The 22,816-nt window shown below is 42.9% G+C and overlaps 1 protein-coding gene and 1 pseudogene across 1 annotated transcript; both read left to right on the top strand.

Moving 5' to 3' along the window:
- Window positions 1–391: 391 nt before the first annotated feature.
- On the top strand, window positions 392–19,873 carry GCM1 (glial cells missing homolog 1). Its single transcript, XM_025383548.1, has 6 exons — window positions 392–489; window positions 3,495–3,705; window positions 12,583–12,835; window positions 14,768–14,880; window positions 15,924–16,052; window positions 17,899–19,873. The coding sequence occupies exons 2-6, from the start codon at window positions 3,631–3,633 to the stop codon at window positions 18,637–18,639; spliced, it is 1,311 nt and encodes a 436-aa protein (XP_025239333.1). The 5' UTR covers window positions 392–489; window positions 3,495–3,630; the 3' UTR covers window positions 18,640–19,873.
- LOC112624051 lies at window positions 1,309–1,412 on the top strand (annotated as a pseudogene).
- Window positions 19,874–22,816: the final 2,943 nt, after the last annotated feature.

Below are 22,816 nucleotides of genomic sequence, written 5' to 3'. Positions count from 1 at the left end.
TTCTCTCTCTTGCACACACGAGAGAGAACTATGACCTGCCGCGTAAACAGTGGGAGAATTAGGACCTACTGTGAATCGTCTGCCTGGGGCCCAACCTGTAACATCACAAGAAGAAAAACTCTGTACTTCCTCATGAGGTTCTTTTCAATGTTCATTTTAGTTCGAATGTCCTCATAACATAAAGGGAGGGGGAAGTTCAGAGATACATCATAGAATATTCATCACATTGCTGGCATTCTGAGAAGAATCAGGCTGGTTAAGTGACTCCCAGGCTGCTCTTACCTATCCAGAGCCTAGAGCATCTAGATTTTGATTGGACCATTGCCAGAACTCATTAGCATAGTGTACCCTGACCTGGAGTAGGGAACAGCGTCTGCTCAGAAAATGACCAGAGCCTGCTGGGACTTGAACCAGCAGTAAGATTTTCACGAACCAGCAGTAAGATTTTCACGACACAGTTCTGTCTGCTTCTCCGTAAGAAGTTAGAAGGTAAGGAAGCCAGAAATCCCATGGAGAGGCAAATGTAAGGGATGCGGCAACGACCACTCCATTCCTACAGGGTTTCATTTATTCCAGTTTATTTTTCTATAGAAATGATGAAAATTGAATATAGTTTGCGCAAGTTGCTTTTAAAAAAGTAGTCTTGACAAGTGTAGTTTTTCAGTCCTAGAAGAGGAAAATAGAGTTTACTTAAGGGCTGTAAAATGGTTTTTTCTTCTTTCCTATGTTTTGTTCTTAACTTTAGGGAAATATTAAATTAATGCTTATTCGCTTAGCAAATGTTAATATCGGGAAAAAATCTAAAAAATAACATAGTTGTTCTGTAATGAAATTTTCTGTATTATTCTTCCCTTAATTTAAAAACAAAAGAATTATGTCTATATTGCCTAGGCTTTATAGCAATGTTTTTGATTTTTGAAAATATGAATCTTATTTCCCAAGGTTTTTAAAAAGTAGATCTATTCCAATTAGTTATAACAAAATTTGCGGCATCAGAGACGATATCGTTACTGTTCGGGGTAAGTACATGGAACTGCTGCTTGATATCTGCTTCTATACCTGTTATTTAAGTCCTTTGAATTAGAATCAGTTTGCGGCAGCATTTCTTCAGTAACAAAATGTTTGTTTCCTAAACATAAAATTTTACTTAAAATCCATGAGGATTTAGTCTTGAAAATCAACATTCAGTTGGGGAACAGAAACTTCATGCTCTGCAACCACTAGGTTGTAGCTCAGTACGGGTATGTGGAACAGAAAGGAAGAGACTCTGATTAACTTGTCATTTAATGGTCAAGAATTTCATTTATAAAGCCTATACTTTCAAGGATCATTTCTATAGTTTGTTACTAGAGAAATTTCTCTGGACATCTAGAGCACACACGTAAAAGAAAAAAAAAAGGACTTCATTCTTATGTTCAGGTCAACAGTCTTCTATATACATACACTTTCCCTTGGTAGAGTTCAGTGATTGACAAGTACTAGGATCATATAACACTAAATAACTAAAGAAAAGGCCAGGCACGGTGGCTCATGCCTGTAATCCCAGCACTTTGGGAGACAGAGACGGGTGGATCACCTGAGGAAAGGAGTTCAAGATCAGCCTGGTCGACATGGTGAAACCTGTCTCTACTAAAAATACAAAAATTAGCTGGGTGTGATGGTGCGCGCCTGTAATCCCAGCTGCTTGGGAGGCTGAGGTAAGAGAATCGCTGGAACCCCAGAGGTGGAGGCTGCAGTGAGCTGAGATCGTGTCACTGTACTCCAGCCTGGGTGATAAGAATGAGACTCCATTTCAAAAAAAAAAACAAAAACGAAAACAATAAAAACTAAAGAACAGAGTTCATGGATCTTGCCAAAGCTTAGGCTATTAATCTACCTTGCAGTTTGAGTTCACTATTAAATAGCTCCACATAACATCATTATGTCTCTTGTTTTTATAAGAGTACCAATAAATGAAATGTTACACATGTGAACATGTTTCATTTCATAGCCTACTAACAAGTACCTTTCATCTGCAAAATTATTCATTTTTTTCCTCAGGGTAGAACATTTCAAATTTTCTTTCTTTTTTCTTTTTTTTTCTTTGTAAATCTCCTTTAACCAATTATAGTTAGAAATTAGAGCAGTATTTCTCGTGAGGGAAGAAATGCCATTTGAACAAACTTTTACTTATTCGTTCATTTATTTACTTATTTTTTGAGACAAGGTCTCACTCTGTCACCCAGGCTAGCTTGCAGTGACACAATCTTGACTCACTGCAGCCTCAACCTCCTGGGCTCAGGTAATCCTCCCACCTCAGCCTCCCAAAGTAACTGGGACTACAGGCACACAACACCATGCCCAGCTAGTGTTTTGTACTTCTTATACAAACAGGGTTTCTCCATGTTTCCCAGGCTGGTCTTGAACTCCTAGACTTAAGTGATGCATCTGTCTTGGCCTCCCAAAGTGTTGGGATTACAAGTTGCTAGCACCTAATGTGTGGAGAACAGGGATGCTGCCAAACAGTTTACAACATGCAAAAAGCTCCCAACAACAAAGAATTATCTGGTCCAAAATGTCAATAGTGCCAAGGTTAAGTAACCCTGTTTCAGATGAATCAGATATAAGCATATTAGTTGATAATATTTGAAGATATATAGTGCACACAGGATTTATTGCAGAGACCAAAACTAATCTTTATGGTGATTTGGATTTTCAAATATATTTTTTTCTGGCCATGTGCAGGGGCTCACGCCTGTAATCCCAACACTTTGGGAGGCTGAGGTGGGTGGATCACTTGAGGTCAGGAGTTCGAGATCAGGCTGGCCAAGAGGGTGAAACCCCGTCTCTACTAAAAATACAAAAATCAGCTGTGTGTGGTGACACATGCCTGTAATCCCAGCTACTGGGGAGGATGAGGCAGGAGAGTTGCTTGAACCCATGAGGCGGAGGTTGCAGTGAGCCGAGATCATACCATTGTACTCCAGCCTGGGTGAATAAGTGAGATTCCATCTCAAAAAAAAAAAGTATATATATTTTTATTTATTTTATTATTTACTAATTATTTACTAATTTAGTAAAATAATTTTACTAATTTTACTAGTAAAAAATTTACTAGTAATAATTACTATTATTTACTAATTATTTATTAATTTACATTAGCTAATTTATGAAGGCATTTCTGTGGAAACAACTCCAAGCTAGTATCCTCCTGCCCTAGCAGGAAAAGGTCCTAGCCATTGTTTACAGATGACAACTGTCTCTGCTAAGGCCTTCACAACCTGGATCTTGCAATGAGAAAGCAAGCCCAAACCCAAGGGTGAAAGCAATGATCACATGCTTGTAATTCCCGATGGCCAAGTTTTAAGTAAAATCACTAATGGCTCCTACGTTTTGTTTTTTATTAGTATGTTGGTACTTGCAAAAATGTCAGTGAAACAGGTTTTTCTGGCAGAGGAGCAATGATTTTTTAAAATCTCTTTAATGGCCAATACTAATATAATTTGTTTTTTTAGCCCTAGAAAACAATCTCCTGGTCTAAGGTGCTTGAGTGGGCCGATCCAGCTATATCAAGAACCTTTGAGAACAAAATTTTCAAGCACTTCTGAGAGGAGTCGAATAGGTGAAAACCTTGGCTGGCCTGACCTTATCATGGAACCTGATGACTTTGATTCTGAAGACAAAGAGATATTAAGCTGGGATATTAATGATGTGAAGCTGCCACAGGTACGTACTTGCTATAAAAATCTGCCTTCAACATTGGGCTATGAAGTCTTGACTATTAACATGCGGAGACCTGGAAGGCAATTGGTGAGGGTTCGCTGGGTAAATTCCTCTCCCCCAGAGCTTCAGCTGGACAGCTGACTGAGGGATTTTAAGAAGAGACGGCAAGACCTATGATTGGAGTGGGTCTTTACTTACCAGACTCCCACACTTAGAGACTGATGCAAAGAAATTTCTACTTCCATTGTCTTTAAAAGTTGGCTTGACTCAGGTTGCCCTCGCTCTGGCTAGATGGTATGATAAAACCTATGATAATTTATTTGGCCATAAATTGACTCTTTTTTATGCGCAAGTCCTCATACAACCTTATTTGCTGTAGTGATAGTTTTAACTCAGATTCATGTCTAACTGGAATGTGCTGGAATCCAGATGATATTGTTCTCTTGTGGAATACAGCATGCTCTTCTTCCTTTTTTCTTTTTCCTCTTCTTTCTTTCTTCCCTTTCCTTCTCCTTGCCTTGCCTTCTTGCCTTCCTTCCTTCCTTCCTTCCTTCCTTCCTTCCTTCCTTCCTTCTCTTTCTTCCTTTCTTTGTTTCAGACGGAGTCTCATTCTGTTGCCCAGGCTAGAATGCAGTGGCGCTGTCTAGGCTCCCTGCAAGCTCCATCTCCCGGGTTCAGGCCATTCTCCTGCCTCAGCCTCACAAGTAGCTGGGACTACAGGCGCCTGACACCACGCCAGGCTAATTTTTTGTATTTTTAGTAGAGACAGGGTTTCACCATGTTAGCCAGGATGGTCTCAGTCTCCTGACCTCCTGATCCACCCGCCTCGGCCTCCCAAAGTGCTGGGATTACAGGCGTGAGCCACCGCGCCTGGCCCTTCAAGTTTCAAAATGATTACCAGTTGCATCTTCTGATCTGAGAAACTCCATGTGTCTTTAAATAGTTCAGATACATCAAGGTTTATGGGTTAATTTTGACAACAGTGAGCAGTAATATCCTCACTAAGATATCAGACGTTTTTGAGAAACTGAAATGCGGGAGACACTGCAGTAGGCTCAGGGATACTGAGGCCATTAAGCTACGTTAACTTCCTTGGAAATGCTCATGATCTTCTGGGCTAGTGGAACAAGATTACTGCTTAAAGAGAATCAATGCCTTGTAGAAAAATGCTAGAGGAGTTTGAAAGAAGGAGTGTGTAATTCAACATGACCCTGGCATGGGGAACAAGGCCAGAAGAGTTTGTGTAAGGTTAGAGAAAAAAAAAATTAAATCAATCATCTATTACTTATGTCATTAACTACAACAACAGTCTGAATTCTGCAACAGTCTGAATTTAGGAAACATGCTGGCCTGGACAACAGGAAGGAAACATAATGTAATGAGTTGCATTACTCTCTGCTTGATACTACACAAGCCATTTCCATATAACCATCCTGGCAGGGGCGTTGACTTTCAAGGTCCTTGTAGGGAACCAGGGTCTGAAGACTCAAATGTTCACATTTTAGAGAGTTGTGCACAAGTGTTCAGCATGAAGATTTTGGGGACTACTGGTGGTTTGGAAGCAGGCCATCCTAAGAGGACTCTGTTGTTTTACAGGTAGTAGAAAGCCGTTAATCTTGGGCTGGAAAATGTCAAGATCAGATCCTAGGGCTTAGAAAGTCCTCAATTCTTCCAGCTTCACTTGTCCTTAGTAAATCTTTCCTCTCTTGTATTTGTTCCCTGTGTGTTGCCTCCTTTATGTTGTGTGTGTCTTTACAAATCCTCATTTCACTTTTTTCTGGCCATTCCTCCATTTTGATTCCATTTCTCTTCAATATAACCTGTGGGAAACCAGCCCAGAAATGCAGGCACTTGACTTAAATCTTTTTTTTTTTTTTTTTTCTTGGAGACAAGAGTCACTCTTTTGCCTGGGCTGGAGTGTGGAGTGGTGTGATCTTGGCTCACTGCAACCTATCTGTCTCCCAGGTTCAAGCAATTCTCGTGCCTCAGCCTACCATGTAGCTGGGGCTACAGGCGCACACCACCAGGCCTGACTAATTTTTATGTATGTGTGTTTTTTTAGTAGAGATGGGGTTTTACCATGTTGGTCAGACTGGTCTCGAGCTCCTGGCCTCGAGTGATCTGCCTGCCTCAGCCTCCTGAAGTGCTGGGATTACAGGCATGAGCCACTGTGCCCAGCCAGCTTAAACCATTATTGATAAAACTGTCTTTATTTCAAGCCAATTTGCTTTCCTTTCCTATTCCCCTTAAATTACATTTGCACCTAGAAAGTTCAAATCTAATTGCTTTAAGGTTTGCTTGATCCAAGCAGCAAATGTCTGGTGTTGATTTAGTCTTGATTTAAAATGTGGATTACATGGTCCTGGAGAGTGTCACACTCTTATTAGTACTGATTGTAATACTTTAGAGAACTTTGAATCTCTACAAATTATTTTCTTCTGGTTGAAAATTGGGAAGAAATTCAGTTCCTTTTTCTCTTAAATAGTACCCATTTCACTAGTGAGAGGAGAGCACCCACTCTGTTTCAAATACCAGCCAGTTTCTCTCAGTTCAGGTTGTGCCAATAGCACTACAGCCAACAAACACCCTGGATCATTTTGTTCCTACACACTGAGCAGTTTGCAGATTAAACCCATGGCCAAAGCCACCCCAAACCATTAACTCACAAAATTACAAGGTTTAAGTACTTTTTTTTTTTTTTTTTTTTTTTGTAGAGAGAACATTCTCTAGTATAGAATAGTAAAGTCAACTGCAAAGGGGCCACAGTTCTGATTAGTTCATTCCTGGACTATGATTTTAGCCAGCTAAATCTGAGTACTACAACTGGCTTGTTCTGATTACATGTGGACACATGGATTCACAGAGAGAGCTCAGATATTCATGTTTGTTTACAATTTTGGGCTTCTCTTTTGCAGAGACAAACTTCCTTTGTGGCATGCAGTGCAGTGGCATGATCTTGGATCACTGCAATCTCTGCCTCCCAGGTTCAAGCAATTCTTTTGCCTCAACCTCCTGAGTAGCTGGGATTACAGGCATGTGCCACCATGCCTGGCTAATTTTTGTATTTTTGATAGACAAATTTCCTTTGTCTCTGTCCTTGACCTCAAGGGTCATTTGAACTTCCCTGAGACAGCTCTACCTATATGGGCTCCCATGATCACTGGGGCCTCTGCAATTTGGACCAGAATTCTTCTGCCACTTTGTGCTTCTGGTGTGATGCAGATAGCAGCATTACTGCATCTGCTGGTACCCTGCAGCAGGTCCCTTGCTTAGCTGGGTGGAGTGGAAAAGGGAAGCGAAAAGAGAATACAGACAGAGTTTGAAAGCTGGGGTAACTTGGCCTAGTTTAGTGTTTTCAGAGTAAATAAGGAACTTTGTCCTGAGTCTTTTTTTTTTTTTTTCAGACGGAGTCTCGCTCTGTCGCCCAGGCTGGAGTGCAGTGGTGTGATCCCAGCTCACTGCAACCTCTGCCTCCCGGGTTCAAGCGATTCTCCTGCCTCAGCCTCCTGAGTAGCTGGGACTACAGGTGCCCGCCACCATGCCTGGCTAATTTTTTGTATTTTTAGTAGAGACGGGGTTTCACCGTGTTAGCCAGGATGCTCTTGATCTCCTGACCTTGTGATCCGCCCACCTCAGCCTCCCAAAGTGCTGGGATTACAGGCCTGAGCCACTGCACCTGGCCTGTCCTGAGTCTTGATCTCTTGACTAAGAAATACCAGGATTAGTCTAAAGAGTAATCAGTAATTTTTTTTTTTTTGAGATGGGGGTCTTACTATCTTGCCTAGGCTGGTCTTGAACTCCTGAGCTCAAGCAACCTTCTGCCTTAGCCTACTGGGTAGACATTCCCCACAATGCCTGCCCTAAGGAGTAATTCTTGAACAAACACAGAAGCATTTTGTTGAATTGAATTTCTTTGCTTGGTAACACTTCAAGTTTTATTTCCAGTTGGCCCAGAAGAGATAAGTTCTTGAAAAGTTGTGTGTAAATCAAAACGTTGGTTGAAGATTTTTTTTCTGTTTTCCATAATATCTGATTTTTGTACCTCTATATAATTTGCTTTAAAGTATGTTTGTTTGCTATTCCTGTTCTACTTGGAAACATTTATTTATAAGTAATGAATAAGCTATATAATTAATGAAAATCTGGAAGGTAATTGCTTTATACAAGTGCAGACTATATTCCAAATGAAAATCAATTTCATAATATGATCGTATGATAATGTAGATATTTTTGATACTTTATTTCAGAATTTGTATTTTACTTTATTAGTTTTATATAACAATACTTAATTTCTTCAGGTACCCTCTTAAAACTTCAAGTAGTTGAACAAATTAGAATGAGGTGAGGATGAAGGGTATTCTAGGAGTGCATAGAGCTACAAAGATTTTGATTGAGTTAGAGGATTAAATCCGTTAGTAAAAAATTGTACCCAGAAGTCATCGAAATATCAGTTAACCCCCCAATGATGTTACCCAGGAGATTAGAAAATATAAATTAGTTAAGTCTACCTGTTGGAAACCTTAGAGATATTCCCTTTCAATTATAAACTTCTTAACTAAGAGGAAAAACAAAGAGTTACTCATGAAAAGTTAGAAATTAAAACAAACAAAGGATCTAAAAAGAGGAAAGTATTTTGTGGGGATTTGCTGAACATGAAGAAATGATTATTGTTTCTTATTAAATTTTACCTCTCTGAGGCCTTGGTTTAAACAGGTTTCAGAAATCACAATCATCCATCTGACACTTGAGTTCCTTTGCATTATTGAGAGCTGGGTTTTCTCTTAATTTCAGTGTAAAAAGACATCAAAGACCCCACTAAACGTCCAGGTCAAAGACCAGGCATGAATAAATGGCCCAGAGACTAGCTTGATGTGAGTACATTTACTCCTAGTAATGTTCTCAGTCCATACATTGTCTAAATTATTACTGCTTTTTTTTTTTTTTTTTTTTTTTTTTTTAGACAAAGAACTCTGTCACCCAGGCTGGAGTGCAGTGCCATGATCTTGGCTCACTGCAATCTCTGCCTCCCAGGTTCAAGCAATTCTTTTGCCTCAACCTCCTGAGTAGCTGGGATTACAGGCATGCGCCACCATGCCTGGCTAATTTTTGTATTTTTCATAGAGATGGGGTTTCACCACGTTGGCCAGTCTGGTCTCAAACTTCTGGCTTCAAGTGATCCACCCACCTTGGCCCCCCAAAGTGCTGGGATTACAGGGGTGAGTCACTGCACCTGGCTATTACTGCATTATTAATAGAACAGGAAAACTAACATACCAGTGGAGGGACTATCAGAAAAAAGCTTAAAGGATGGTAGAGACCAATTCTTCCTCTACAAGCAAGGAGTCTTTGCTTTAATCAGAACATCTGAGATGTTCTCACAAATACATTCCACTCCTTCTGGTTCATGAGGTCTATGGCTCTGACCAACCTAAAGAGGCCACTTACCTTTAAAGCATGAAAATCTCAGCTTTCCTCTAAGTCTACCTTGCCCTCATCTCTGCTATCCTGACAACTGTGCTTTATGTTGGAATAGTTCGAGTGCACCAGTAGTTTTTTACAGTTCAATATTAGAGGAAAAAAATCTATTTTTAGGGGAGACTGTCTCACTGTGTTGCCCAGGCTGGTCTTGAACTCCTGGGCTCAAGAGATTCTCCAGCCTTGGCCTCCCAAAGTGCTGGGATTACAGGTGTGAGCCACTATTCCTGGCCAAAAGTACACATTTTAATGTTTTAACCTACATTATTATTTCAAAAGGTAAGATACTCTATTATGCTTTCTATGGCATTTCTGTGACAGAAAACAAGAGAGCATTGTTTGCAGCTTTGGGTCAGAAAAAGGAAGGAAGGAAGGGAAGATAAGGTGGGTGGAGAGAGCAGGAGGCATGCTGCCTGGGGAGCTTCTCTCACCCCGGGCATTGAGTCTCAGCAAGCCCAAAATTACTAGGGAACTGGGGAGGAGAAGGGACAGTCTGGAAAAGCAAATGGTCCAACCAGCATTCTGGCCTGGCCATCTGGGAATCTCTGCTGCAACTACCTAAAGGACCACAGGGAACTTCTCCAGATGTAACCCTCCTAGTATTTATACCCTTCCCCCTCCCAAACCGCAGTAGTTACAGCACAGCACACAAAGGGCCAGCCACTGTCATGCCGTGAGAAGGAAGTTTGTGGAACAAGAGGTGTACCAATTAAGCTTTTATTTTATAGGGACTTGGACTCTTTTATTATTTTTTTTTTTTATTGAGACAGAGTTTCACTCTTGTTGCCCAGGCTGGAGTGCAATGGCACGATCTTGGCTCGCTGCAACCTCCACCTCCCAGATTCAAGTGATTCTCCTGCCTTGGACTTCCAAGAAGCAGGGATTACCGGCGCCCACCACCACACCTGGATAATTTTTTGTATTTTTAGTAGAGACGGGGTTTCACCATGTTGGGCAGGCTGGTCTTGAACTCCTGACCTCAGGTGATCCATCCATCTCAGCCTCCCAAAGTGCTAGGATTACAAGCATGAGCCACCTTGCCCAGCTGGGACTTGGACTCTTATCTTGCATTCGGCTTGGCAAGGTTTAAAGCATGAAGTGACCTCTACTGGGTCTTCTCTCTCCCGAAAGCCAGTGACTCTTAAAACTGCATTGACTGGCTGAGGGCAGTTCCAGATCTGATAGAATAACAGTTAATATTGAGGAGGAACCTGCTGCATGTGAGGCACTGTTTTAAGTGCATCGTGTATGTTAATTCAGTAAGTCCTCAAAACCTCCCTCTGGGGACTCATGTTACCCCATTTTACAGAGCTGGAAACAGAGGCACTGAGGAGAAAATAACTTGCTTAAGACTCATACCCAGAAAGACAGTGTACCTCCAGAGTCCAAGCTTGCAGCCAGGAATCTCAGAGTCTTTGTGAAGGGTCAGATAGTAAATATTGCAGTCTTTGTGGGCCATAGAGTCTCTGCTGCAGTGGTGTAAAAACATCCATAGGCAACACTTAAATGAATGAACATAGATCAGTTTCTATAAAACTTTATTTACAAAAACAGGCAATGGGCAGGATTTGGCCTATGGGTCCTAGTTTGCTCACTGCAGCTCTTAACCACCAAATAGTACTACCCTGCATGTACCTAAAACCTCTCATTTATATTTCCTCAGACCACCTCAGGCCCTGTGACATTCCATTCAACAAGTTTCGTTATATGGAATCTATAGTTTACAACACATCTGCTCTTCACAGCACTTTTGTGAGGCAGGTTTAATCAATGTTCCAGTTTTAGAGAAGAGCAAAACAGGCTTTAAAGACAAAGTTACTTGCCCAGAGTCTCAAGTTACAAAGTTCTTTGGCACGTTCTAAATTTGAATTCTAACTCAATAAATGCCCATCAATCCTGACACTTTTACTTTTTTCTTCTAAAATTTGTCTTTTTTTATATTGTGGGCTATGCTTTCTGGTTGGGAAAGCAAAGAAGAAGCAACCTAGTCTCTTCTTCTGGACCTTCTAGAATCTTCTATTTTGACCTTCTAGAACCTTCTAGATGAAAAATGTTCTTACACCATGCTAAGTCTCTGAAAGCCATAGGGCATGGCCACAGCCTAAGTTTGACTGCTGACACTGCTTACTGATTCTCATTCTAAGAACAAGGGAGGGTCTGTCAAATGCAGCATCTGTGCACCAATGTAGGGCCTAGGAATATGAGCCACAGCATCAGTGACTAACAATTATTTAGAGCTTACAGCATGCTAGGTGCTGTGCTAAGTATTTAATATATATAAAATCGTATTTAATCTTCAGAACAACTCTTCAGGCAGGCAGGTCTCATCCCTATATTACAGATGAAGAAACAGAGGCACAGAGAGCAAAATAATGTGTGCTATAAGGACTGAGTGTCCTGTGTCCCTGGCCTTTCTTAAATTATTATTTTATTTTGGTCAAAAACACAAGTTAAAACTTACCATCTTAACCATGTTTAAGTGCATAGTACAGTCGTGGTAATTATATGTACACTGTTGTGCAAAGGAGCTCTAGAACCTTTTCATCTTGCAAATGGAAACTTTGTCCATTGAATGACAACTCTCCTTGTCTCTGATGTTTTAAAGGAGAGTTTAGTCAAATGTTCATACACAGGGCATAGCGCCAATCCCAGGCAATAACAGAGATGCTTTCAGTCAAAACAAGCTCTTTCTTACTCCCCATCATGTTTGAGGCACATGAGTGTAGGGTTAAAGATAAAGGAAGAAAATCTCTGGGGGAAAAGTGGCTCTTTGATCTCTCTGAACCAGGGCTTTTCATCCCTCCCACTGCTTATCTCTGGTGATATTGCATAAACCTGTGTGACTCCCAGCAAGGTAACCACAGCGTGGTATGAGACATTATCTCACTATCCCACCACAATGTTTTCCACAGTTTATTTTGAGTTTTTAGAGAAGGGGTCTTGCTACATTGCCCACGCTGGTCTTGAACCCCTGGCCTCAAGTCATCCTCCCACCTCAGCCTCCTGAGTTGCTAGGACTACAGGCACACCCCACCACACAGGGCCCTGTTTTCCACTGTTATTGTGTCAGAGCATAGCATTACTTAACCTTCAAAAATTCGTACTGAGAAATGGTCATTACTTGTGTCACTGAGGGCTAGGGAAGTGTCAATCAGATGGAACTCACAGGGGCTACCATTTATTTTGATCCAGCGGCTGAATGCCTGACAGACATAGCACTCAGTTGCCATGTTGTGCTGGGCTCTCTGATCCCACTGTCAGAATTAAATGTAGGGAGGCTTTTGCCAAAGGTCTCTTGCCCAGCTCCTGAGTGCCAAAACATCCTTCCCATCTACTCCCTCCACAGTGGGTGACAGCTGTGTTTTCTAGCTTAAACTATAGTCGTATCTTTTGTGTTTCTATCAGAACGTGAAAAAGACTGACTGGTTCCAGGAGTGGCCAGATTCCTATGCCAAACACATCTACAGCTCGGAGGACAAGAATGCACAGCGGCACCTGAGCAGCTGGGCCATGCGCAACACCAACAACCACAACTCCCGCATCCTTAAGAAGTCCTGCCTGGGTGTGGTGGTGTGCGGCCGCGACTGCCTCGCAGAGGAGGGACGCAAGATCTACCTGAGACCTGCCATCTGTGACAAGGCCCGGCAGAAGCAGCAGCGTGAGTAGAGCTTGGTGGCAGCAGCAGAAAAGCTGGCATCCCTCAGATGCCCCTACCGGATGGGTCACTATGTCCCAGCACCGCCCAAGGGCACAACGCTCACCCTGGAGTGTAGTGGCAGCCAAGGCTGTTCTGATATGGAGCATATGGAGGGGAACCAACCAGACCCCTTGTGCTCCAGCAAGGACCTCCCGTATCTGCCATACCCAGAGCACCCACCATCAAAAATGCCCCCTTTGGTTAAGGCAGTGGACTGAAGTCTCCTGTTAAAGGGTAGATGGCAGGCGTGGTGGCTCACACCTGTAATCTCAGCACTTTGGGAGGCCAAGATGAGAGGATAAATTGAGCCCAGGTGTTCCAGACCAGCCGGGGCAACATAAGGAGACCCCAACCCATACAAAAAAATTTAAAAATTAGTTGGGTGTGGTTGCACATGCCTGTGGTCACAGCTACTCTGGAGGCTGAAGCATAAGGATTGCTTGAGCCTGGAAAGTCAAGGCTGCAGTGAACCATAATGGAGCCATTGCACTCCAGGCCGAGCAACAGAGTGAGATCCTGTCTCCAAAAAAAAAAAGGAAAAATGGCCGGGCACGGTGGTTCACGCCTGCAATCCTAGCACTTTGGGAGGCCGAGGTAGGCAGATCACCTGACGTCAGGAGTCCGAGACCAGCCTGGCCAACAAGGCGGAACCCCATCTCTACTAAACACACACACATACAAATTTGCCGGGTGTGGTGGTGTGCACCTGTAATCCCAGCTACTCGGGAGGCCGAGGCAGGAGAATCGCTCGAACCCAGAAGGCAGAGGTTGCAGTGAGCCAAGGTTGCACCACTTGCACTCCAGCCTGGGTGACAGACTCCATCCAAAAATAAAATGAAAAATGTATCACTGAAGGGGTTAATGTTAATTCGTCAATGACCCATGTAAAATTTAGAAGAAAGTAGTTTATTGGACTTGCCACTGGACCTCTTGTGGGTCCCTAAGTGATCTCAATGTGTGCATTAATGTGGAACGGCAGCTGTGAAAGGTTAGACTCAATTCCATTCATTTAGGTTCACATCATAATCACGTGCTGAGATATTTGTTCATTTTCTTAGACACGTTCACTGGATTATGAAATAGATACATTCAGCGTGCCCTGTACCTCGCCCACTTCAAACCTCAAGTTACCTTATATTTTTCCCAGTAGTTTGTCTTCCAAACTTGCTCTTAGATCAGGACCTGGCATCAGTCATTTACACCTCTGTGAAAATGTAGTAGCTGCATTCACTCTCCCATGTAGCTTGGCCCCTTGACCCTTAGTTCTAATTGTGAGTTGAAAGAACTTCTCTTTTTTATTTTTTGAGACAGAGTCTCGCTCTGTCACCCAGGCTGGAGTGCAGTGGCGCGATCTCAGCTCACTGCCACCTCCACCTCCCAGATTCAAGTGATTCTCTTGCCTCAACCTCCCGAGTAACTGGGACTACAGTTGTGCACCACCACGGCCGGCTAATTTTTGTATTTTTAATAGAGACGGGATTTCACCATATTGGCCTGGCTAGTCTCGAGCTTCTGGCCTCAAGTGGATCCGCCTGCCTTGGCCTCCCAAAGTGCTGGGGTTACGAGTGTGAGCCACTGTGCCTGGTCAAAATTTCAAATATCACTAAATAAGTAGGGAGGGATTTTCTGCTCAGAAGAGCTCCTCCCTGACCTGTGAAATATCCTACTTGGTAGGCAACCACTTCCCCTATGTATGTGTGAGACCCATCTGGGCCATTTTGGTGGCCAGGCTTCCGAGGGTCAGGGGTAGTATCTAGTGGATGGGAGCTCATGAGACTGTGCCCAGATTTATCCTCTACCATCCTGCAGTCAGGGCTAAAATCTTCAAGGCTGCCCAGGAGTCAGCCGACATGGTTCAGCCAGGTGTAGTCATTTTCCTCTGCTCTTTTGTAGGGAAACGCTGTCCCAACTGTGACGGGCCTCTGAAGCTCATCCCTTGCCGAGGTCACGGGGGCTTCCCGGTCACCAACTTCTGGAGGCACGACGGACGCTTTATATTTTTCCAGGTTGGATTTTTGAGTTAGTTACGTGAGAGTTTCGTTACTGAGGAGTTTCACCAGAGGCTAGAGATACACTGGTGAATGAGATCCTGCACCATCCCCGAGGGCTCACACTCTGAGAAAGCAAGTTTGTCTGTCCCCTGCACTTCTAATAGATGTTTGAAGTGCTGGGGAGCTCTAGAAGGGGAGCTGGCTGCTTCCACTCCTCAGGAGAAGTGGCAGCTAATCTAGTCACATTGAGGTTAGCACAGTGCTTCTAAGCATGCCACATGCCACTGGTAGCCTTCAGCAAATCTGAGTTCGAACACCAGCTCTGACTTTTTACTTGCTCTGTAAACCCGAGCAGGTGACTTTCCTCTTCCAAGTCCCAGTTTTCTGTAGAATGTGTAAGAGTACTAATGGGGCAGTGGCACCAACAGGGGTGAAGAATGGACCCTGACTCAGACTGCCTGGGTTTGAATTAGTGGGATGCTGGTAAACCAGCTCTCCAAAAAGAAAATGTCCTGATTTGTAGCATTTGCCAGCTTGGGCAATGGAAATATTCCCACGGTGGCTGATTTCAAGCCTGCAGTCATTTTTAACAATCAGCCTAGAAAATTCCTGAATGTTTAACTATTGACTCTCAGCTTTGGCCAGCTCCAGGTAGGGGAATCCTATCTCCCTCAGTTCTAGAGGAGGTTACCCAGCTGGCATAATCACTCTGTGCCTCAGTTTCCTGTTCTGTAAACTGGGGGTGATAATAATAGTATGTACCTCAAGGGTTGTGCTGAAGACGAAATGAGATATAAGGCGCACAGGGTGTTTATTAGTGTCCGGCACATACCACAGGAAGCATTTAATAAGTGTTACTTAGCACTGTGATTATGGCTTTGCTGGGTGGGTGAGAGGCAGGCAGGCAGGAGCGTGGTGGGCTTGGGAGCGTCTTCAGAGGTTCATCCAGTCTTGTTACCATAGGAGACTGCAACACCACTCTGGGGGCAGGACACAGAGTGAAGCACAGTCTAGTTAGTGTTATATCATTTCTTTTCTACTTCCTTGTCTCATTTCAGTCAAAGGGAGAGCATGATCATCCAAAACCAGAAACCAAGTTGGAAGCGGAGGCAAGAAGAGCCATGAAGAAAGTGCATACAGCACCTTCCTCCGTCTCCTTGAGCCTGAAGGGGGGCACAGAGACCAGGGTAATCCTTCATTATGTATGTTCAACACATGCAGTACCTTGCCACGCCTGTGCTGGGAGCAATTTCCTGGGTCCCTTGCTGACACAGGAAAAGCCAGAAATCATGGATTATCAGGCTCATCTGCAAACAAACATGTGCCAAAGAAATTAAATCTGAGGCTTTACTCTTACTTTCTACCATCTTTGTAGCATGCTCTAAACCATAAAGTCCATGTAGTTGGAGAATCATCTTCCCTACTACAATTACAAAGAGAAACTTGAATTAGCACTTAACTTATATTTGACAAGAACCAAAAACAATTGAAACGATCTCCACAAAATAGTAACCTCATGCATTTCACCGCCCGCCCCCTCCCTGCCCTTCTGAATTTCCATACATCCCCAAACAGATTGTTTTCTTAGCGTATTCTATCAAGATGAAATAAGCAAGCAGTTTCCAAAAATGATGGCTGTCCTAGGGTGGCAATAGTGGAGTGGAAGCTCTTTCCCACAGACAAACTGTGATGTGAAGTCCACTGCTTTATGGGCAGCAGTGCATAGGTTTTCTTGCATTTGTCTGTTTAATATTGATAGTAGTTCCCATACTTTTTCTACTGTTCAAAGTTGCACATGTCTTTTTGGGAGAACAGAGATGGAGCTGGTCCATCCCTAGAGGCTCTAAATGTACTTTATTTAAACAAAAATTGTAATGTGGGTCCGTTGTAGGGAAATGCGAGCCCCCCAAACCCAAATGGCTATTTCCTCATCCTTTCTCCCAGCCATGGGACAAGTCAAGTGGCATTTCAGTCTCTCATCCAATCTACCTGGTCACAGCCCTTTTTCTCTACCCCCTAAAAATATCCCCTTAACAGCAAGTACTTTTACCTAAACAAGAGCATAACTTAATTCTCAACCAGATCCTTTTTTTAAATAATTAACTAAAGAATAATATACTTCTTCCATTTAGAAAAATAAATGAATGTACCACTCATGTTCTAGAGATCTGATTTATGGTTCAACAAAATTCCCATGAATTCACAGAAAAATCTCTTGAGGAAAGGAAAAATTAAAAAACAACAGCAACCATGGTCTCTCACACTCCAACGAGCACTAAGAAACAGAAAAGTCAAGGGAGGAAATGATGAGAGCGAGAGACCCCTGAGAGTTGTGCTGAGTATAATATAAATCTTTGAAGTTATACTTTGATATTTTGTGAATAGTTCCTTATAAGTCTCTCAAAAAGGCAATTAGAGGCCAGGCGCTGTGGCTTATGCCTGTAATCCCAGCACTTTGGGAGGCCAAGGCGGGCGGCTCACTTGAGGTCAGGAGTTCGAGACCAGCCTGGCCAACATGGTGAAACCCCATCTCTACCGAAAATACAAAAATTAGCTGGGCGTGGTAGCAGGCGCCTGTAATCCCTGCTATTGGGAGGCTGAGACATGAGAATCGCTTGAACCCGGGAGGTGGAGGTTGCAGTGAGCTGAGATCGCACCACTGCACTCCAGCCTGGCTGGGCAACAAAGCGAGACTCCATCTCAAAAAAAAAAAAAAAAAAAAGGCAATTAGGATATCAGATTTGTGTTTGAGTGTGAGACATCCTAAACACACTCATGTCTCCACAGAATGTAGGGAAATGTGGCTCTTACTGGTTAGTAAGCTTTAACACGGAAACAGGCAGCCTTTGCCTTTTTCAATGTGTCGTGGTTGTGGTCAAGCTGCTGCATGTGTTTCTGCGTCAAGTATTAATGTGTAAGGAATGAGGAAAATCTGACGAAGCTCTTATTTGTACGGAGTAACTCATGGATGCCTATGGTAGTGGTTTGGATTTGCTTAACTTATTAACACGAGCATTTCACTTTCCTTTCCAGTCTCTTCCAGGTGAAACACAAAGTCAGGGGAGTTTACCTTTAACTTGGTCTTTCCAGGAAGGCGTCCAACTGCCTGGTAGTTACAGTGGACATCTAATAGCTAACACTCCTCAGCAGAACTCACTAAATGATTGCTTTTCCTTCTCCAAGAGTTATGGTCTGGGAGGAATCACAGATCTGACTGACCAGACTTCCACTGTGGACCCCACGAAGCTCTATGAAAAGCGTAAATTGTCCAGTAGCAGAACCTACAGTAGTGGAGACCTGCTTCCTCCTTCTGCCTCCGGAGTCTACTCTGATCACGGCGATCTGCAGACGTGGAGTAAAAATGCTGCTTTGGGGAGAAATCATCTTAATGACAACTGTTATTCCAATTATCCTTTTCCTCTGACCAGCTGGCCTTGCAGCTTCTCTCCTTCCCAAAACTCTTCAGAACCCTTTTACCAGCAGATTCCACTGGAGCCACCTGCAGCCAAAACTGGCTGTCCCCCATTATGGCCAAATCCAGGGGGGAATCTTTATGAAGAGAAAGTACATGTGGATTTTAACAGCTACGTCCAGTCCCCTGCATACCATTCACCTCAGGAAGACCCCTTTCTCTTCACCTATGCCTCTCATCCTCATCAGCAATATTCACTGCCAAGCAAGAGCAGCAAATGGGATTTTGAGGAAGAAATGACATACTTGGGTTTGGATCACTGCAACAGTGAGATGCTTCTGAACCTGTGTCCTCTGAGATGACCCGAATCTTTCACTATGTGCACCTCCGCCCCTCAAAAATGGGGAAGGGCTGAAAGAATTTCTGTAGGAAATAATTTTTAAAACATAACCATAGATAAATGAGAATCACGATAAGCAGTAGACAAGGCTTTTTTTCCTTTTCTTTTTCTTTCTTTCTTTCTTTCTTTTTTTTTTTTTTTTTGAGACAGAGTCTCACTCTTTTGCCCAGGCTGGAATGCAGTGGTGCAATCTCGGCTCACTGCAACCTCTGCCTCCCGGGTTCGAGTGATTCTCCTGCCTCAGCCTCCCGAGTAACTGGGGTTATGGGCGCCTGCCACTGCGCCCGGCTAATTTTTCTATTTTTAGTAGAGACAGGGTTTCACCATGTTGGCCAGGCTGCTCTTGAACTCCTGATCTCAAGTGATCCGCCCACCTCAGCATCCCAAAGTGCTGGGATTACAGGCATGAACCACTGTGCCTGGCTGACAAGGCTTTTTTTTTCATATGAGTAATTTTTTTGGCTCCTTCTCCTCCACTCTAGTACTTCCACCCTCAGTAAGGAATGGAAACCTGTCCCGTCTGGGATGTGAAATGCCCTCTGCTTTTTCCCCCTCATTGTTTGGGGCTCCCAGCACCTCAGCCACATTGCATGCTGGATTTTCATTGTCATTGTTGCAAATGAAATGGAGCAGACATTTGACATGCCCACCTATGCAGGACCTGATCTATGCCTTCCTGGGAACTGAGAATGAAGAAACAGAAGTAGATGGTAGAAGAACTGCGTAAGGTGTGAAAAGCTGAAGATTCTACCACTGAAGTACTGAATATGTTATCTAGTTGTGAGATTAGTGTGTAAAATACATGTTTTCTAGATGATTTCTAAGACTTGTGATGACAAGGAACCTGACCTAACCCCATTATTCATAAAGACAAAGAACAGCAATGTTAAATTGCCATACGAAGAGAAATACTAGTGATGTGCATGGTCTCCTTGCCTCTCACTGACTTCCCCTTGCACAGGGGCTTCTGTTTTGTCCCATTTATTATTTCTGGCACCTATATGAATGTGGGGTTTGTAATAGGTGAGAAATATTTGCTTAGAGAAGCTCTTGGGCAATTAGCCTGGCAGTGATTGGCCGGCCATGTTTGAATGCCAGTTTCTCTTCTTTGCTGAAGTACTTTATAATAAATAAAAGTAAGCCTAGACACAAAATCTGGAGAGAACCATGCAATAAACAAGTATTTTTAAAATAAATGATTCCTTCTCCTTTATTAGAATAGTAACAGATGCACATGATACAAAATTCAAAAGTGAAAAAGAAGTCTCCTATTTCTAGTCTCCTCTCTGTAACACTGACAAGTTTCTTGTCTATTATTCCAGATATTAGAGATGTTCTCTGCATATATATAATTATATGTAATGTGTATGAAATACATTACATAAAATACATACACATAAAATATGTTTATATATATATATGAGAGAGAGACGACATAAGTGGTATCATATCAGATTCATTTCTAACATGGTTTTTGTCGTTTTAGGACTCAATTTGAGCATTAGGTTCTTATAAGCATATAGGATCACAACTGCTTCATTTTTAATAGTGCATTATGCATTACATGACTATTATAATTAAATAGTCCCTATTGATAAACATTTAGATTTGTTCAAATCTTCTAAATTCCTTTGTTTAAGTGGCAAGACTATATATAAAACTTCTATATTGGCCAGGCATGGTGGCTCACACGTGTAACCCAGCACTTTGGGAGGCCAAGGTGGGTGGATCACTTGAGCCCAGCAGTTCAAGACCAGCCTGGGCAACATAGCAGGACCCCGTCTCTACAAAAAATTAAAAATTAGCTGGGTGTCATCATGCATACCTGTAGTCTCAGCTACTTGGGAGGTGGGAGGATCACTTGAGTCAAGGAGGTCGATGCTTATCAAATCAGTGAGCCATGATTGTGCCACTGTATTCCAGCCTGGATGACAGAGTCTCAATCAATCAATCAATCGACAAAAACCTTATACAGTTTAGCAGAATTGTAAAGCGAATACTTTTGTAAACACTATCTGGACCAAGAAATAGGATCTACTGGCACTGCAGATGTTCCCCTTATTGTGGATTTCAGTCCCACCCACTGTTGATCACAACCCTCTCCCTGTATCCCAAAGGTGATCACTAGACTGGCTGTTTACATTTTTACTACCTTTGTATGTATTCCTAAACTATAGTTTGGTTTGGTCTTTTTGGGGAGCCTAAGAAATAGAATCGTAGGGTGTACTTTAAAGAATTAATTGAAGTATAATGTGCATATAGAAGAGTGCACAGGTCATAGCATAGAGCTCAATTGTTGTAAGAACACACCAGTCTAGCCATCGTCTAGTTAGTGTACATTTTTTTATGATCTTGCCTTTTCTGGTCAACACTGTATCCATAAGAGGGTAGCTGTAATTTGTTATTTTCATTGCTGTAATACATTTCTTTATTCTTACCCAAAATGAAATGAAAGAGCTAAGGAAACAGTAACTGTCTGAAGGAAACTTTAGCTCCTGTTGGTTCAAGGCTTTCTGGGTATTGCAAACATTTTGCCTCCACCAGACTAGGCATCCTGTTATTCCAAACCTTTTCTCATTTTCAAAAACTAATCTTGGCCAGGCATGATGGCTCATGCCTGTAATTCCAGCACCTTGGGAGGCCGAGGTGTGAGGATCGTTTGAGCCTAGGAGTTTGAGACCAGCCTGGGTAACATAGCAAGACTCTAAAAAATATTTTTAAAATTAGCTGGGCATGGTGGTGTGCACTTATAGTCCCAGCTACTCGGGAGGCTGAAGCAAGAGGATTGCTTTAGCCCAGGAGGTCGAGGCTGCAGTGAGCCGTGATTGTGCCACTGCATTCCAGTCTGCGCGACAGAGCCAGATTCTGTCTCAAAAATAAATAAACAAAATCCAAAAAACTATTCTATTGATATTTATCAAAGTGAGAACATATACGTAGCTCAAAGGTCAGCTAGTATCACAAAGCTTACTATGAACAACAGCTGTCTCTGCTCCCAAGTCCTATTCTCAACCCTCCAAGAGGTTTCCACTTTTTAACTCCTTGAGTTATTTCTAGTACTTACTTCTGTATTATTAGAGAATGTGCTTACACGTCTTTTAGTTTTATATGTCTATTGTTTTCTGACTATAGGATTTAGGACATATGCACCACTCCCTGCCTAGATCATGCATTCTTCCAGCAAATTACAAAGATCAGTTGTATTGAAAAACAGTTTATGTACAATAGGCCGGGCGCGGTGGCTCAAGCCTGTAATCCCAGCACTTTAGGAGGCCGAGACGGGCAGATCACGAGGTCAGCAGATCGAGACCATCCTGGCTAACCCGGTGAAACCCTGTCTCTACTAAAAAATACAAAAAACTAGCCGGGTGAGGTGGCGGGCGCCTGTAGTCCCAGCTACTCGGGAGGCTGAGGCAGGAGAATGGCGTAAACCCGGGAGGCGGAGCTTGCAGTGAACTGAGATCCGGCCATTGCACTCCAGCCTGGGAAAGAGTGAGACTCCGTCTCAAAAAAAAAAAAAAAAAAAAAAAGTTTACGTACAATAAAACTCAACTCGGCCAGCATGGTGGCTCACGCCTGTAATCCTAGCACTTTGGGAGGCTGAGGCAGGTGGATCACCTGAGGTTGGCAGCTCAAGACCAGCCTGACCAACATGGAGAAACCCTGTCTCTACTAAAAATACAAAATTAGCCGGGCGTGGTGGTACATGCCTGTAATCCCAGCTAATCAGGAGGCTGAGGCAGGAGAATCGCTTGAACCCCGGAGGTGGAGGTTCAATCTTGCGGTGAGCCGAGATTGCGTCATTGCACTCCAGCCTGGGCAACAAGAGCGAAACTCTATCTCAAAACAAAAAAACAACAACAAAAAACTCAACTCATTTTACAGAGTTTTGAACACTGTACATGTGGTCATTGTATACAGTGAAACCTCACCAAAATCAAGATATGGCAGTTCCCCTGAAAAGTCCTACTGTGCCTTTTGCAGTTAATTCCCTCTGGGATCCCCAGCCCCCAGCAACTCCTGGAGCCTTTTATCTCTGAACAAGTGTGGGCAGGCTGCTCTCTGATCCTGCTGCTCCTTCGTCTTTGGGCTTACTTTCCTCTCCTCTCGATTGGGTTCGTGTCTTTCTCATTCTGGGT

This window comes from Theropithecus gelada, chromosome 4, assembly GCF_003255815.1.
Source record: "Theropithecus gelada isolate Dixy chromosome 4, Tgel_1.0, whole genome shotgun sequence".
Lineage (NCBI taxonomy): Eukaryota > Metazoa > Chordata > Mammalia > Primates > Cercopithecidae > Theropithecus > Theropithecus gelada.
This window is presented reverse-complemented; position numbering and strand designations above follow the sequence as displayed.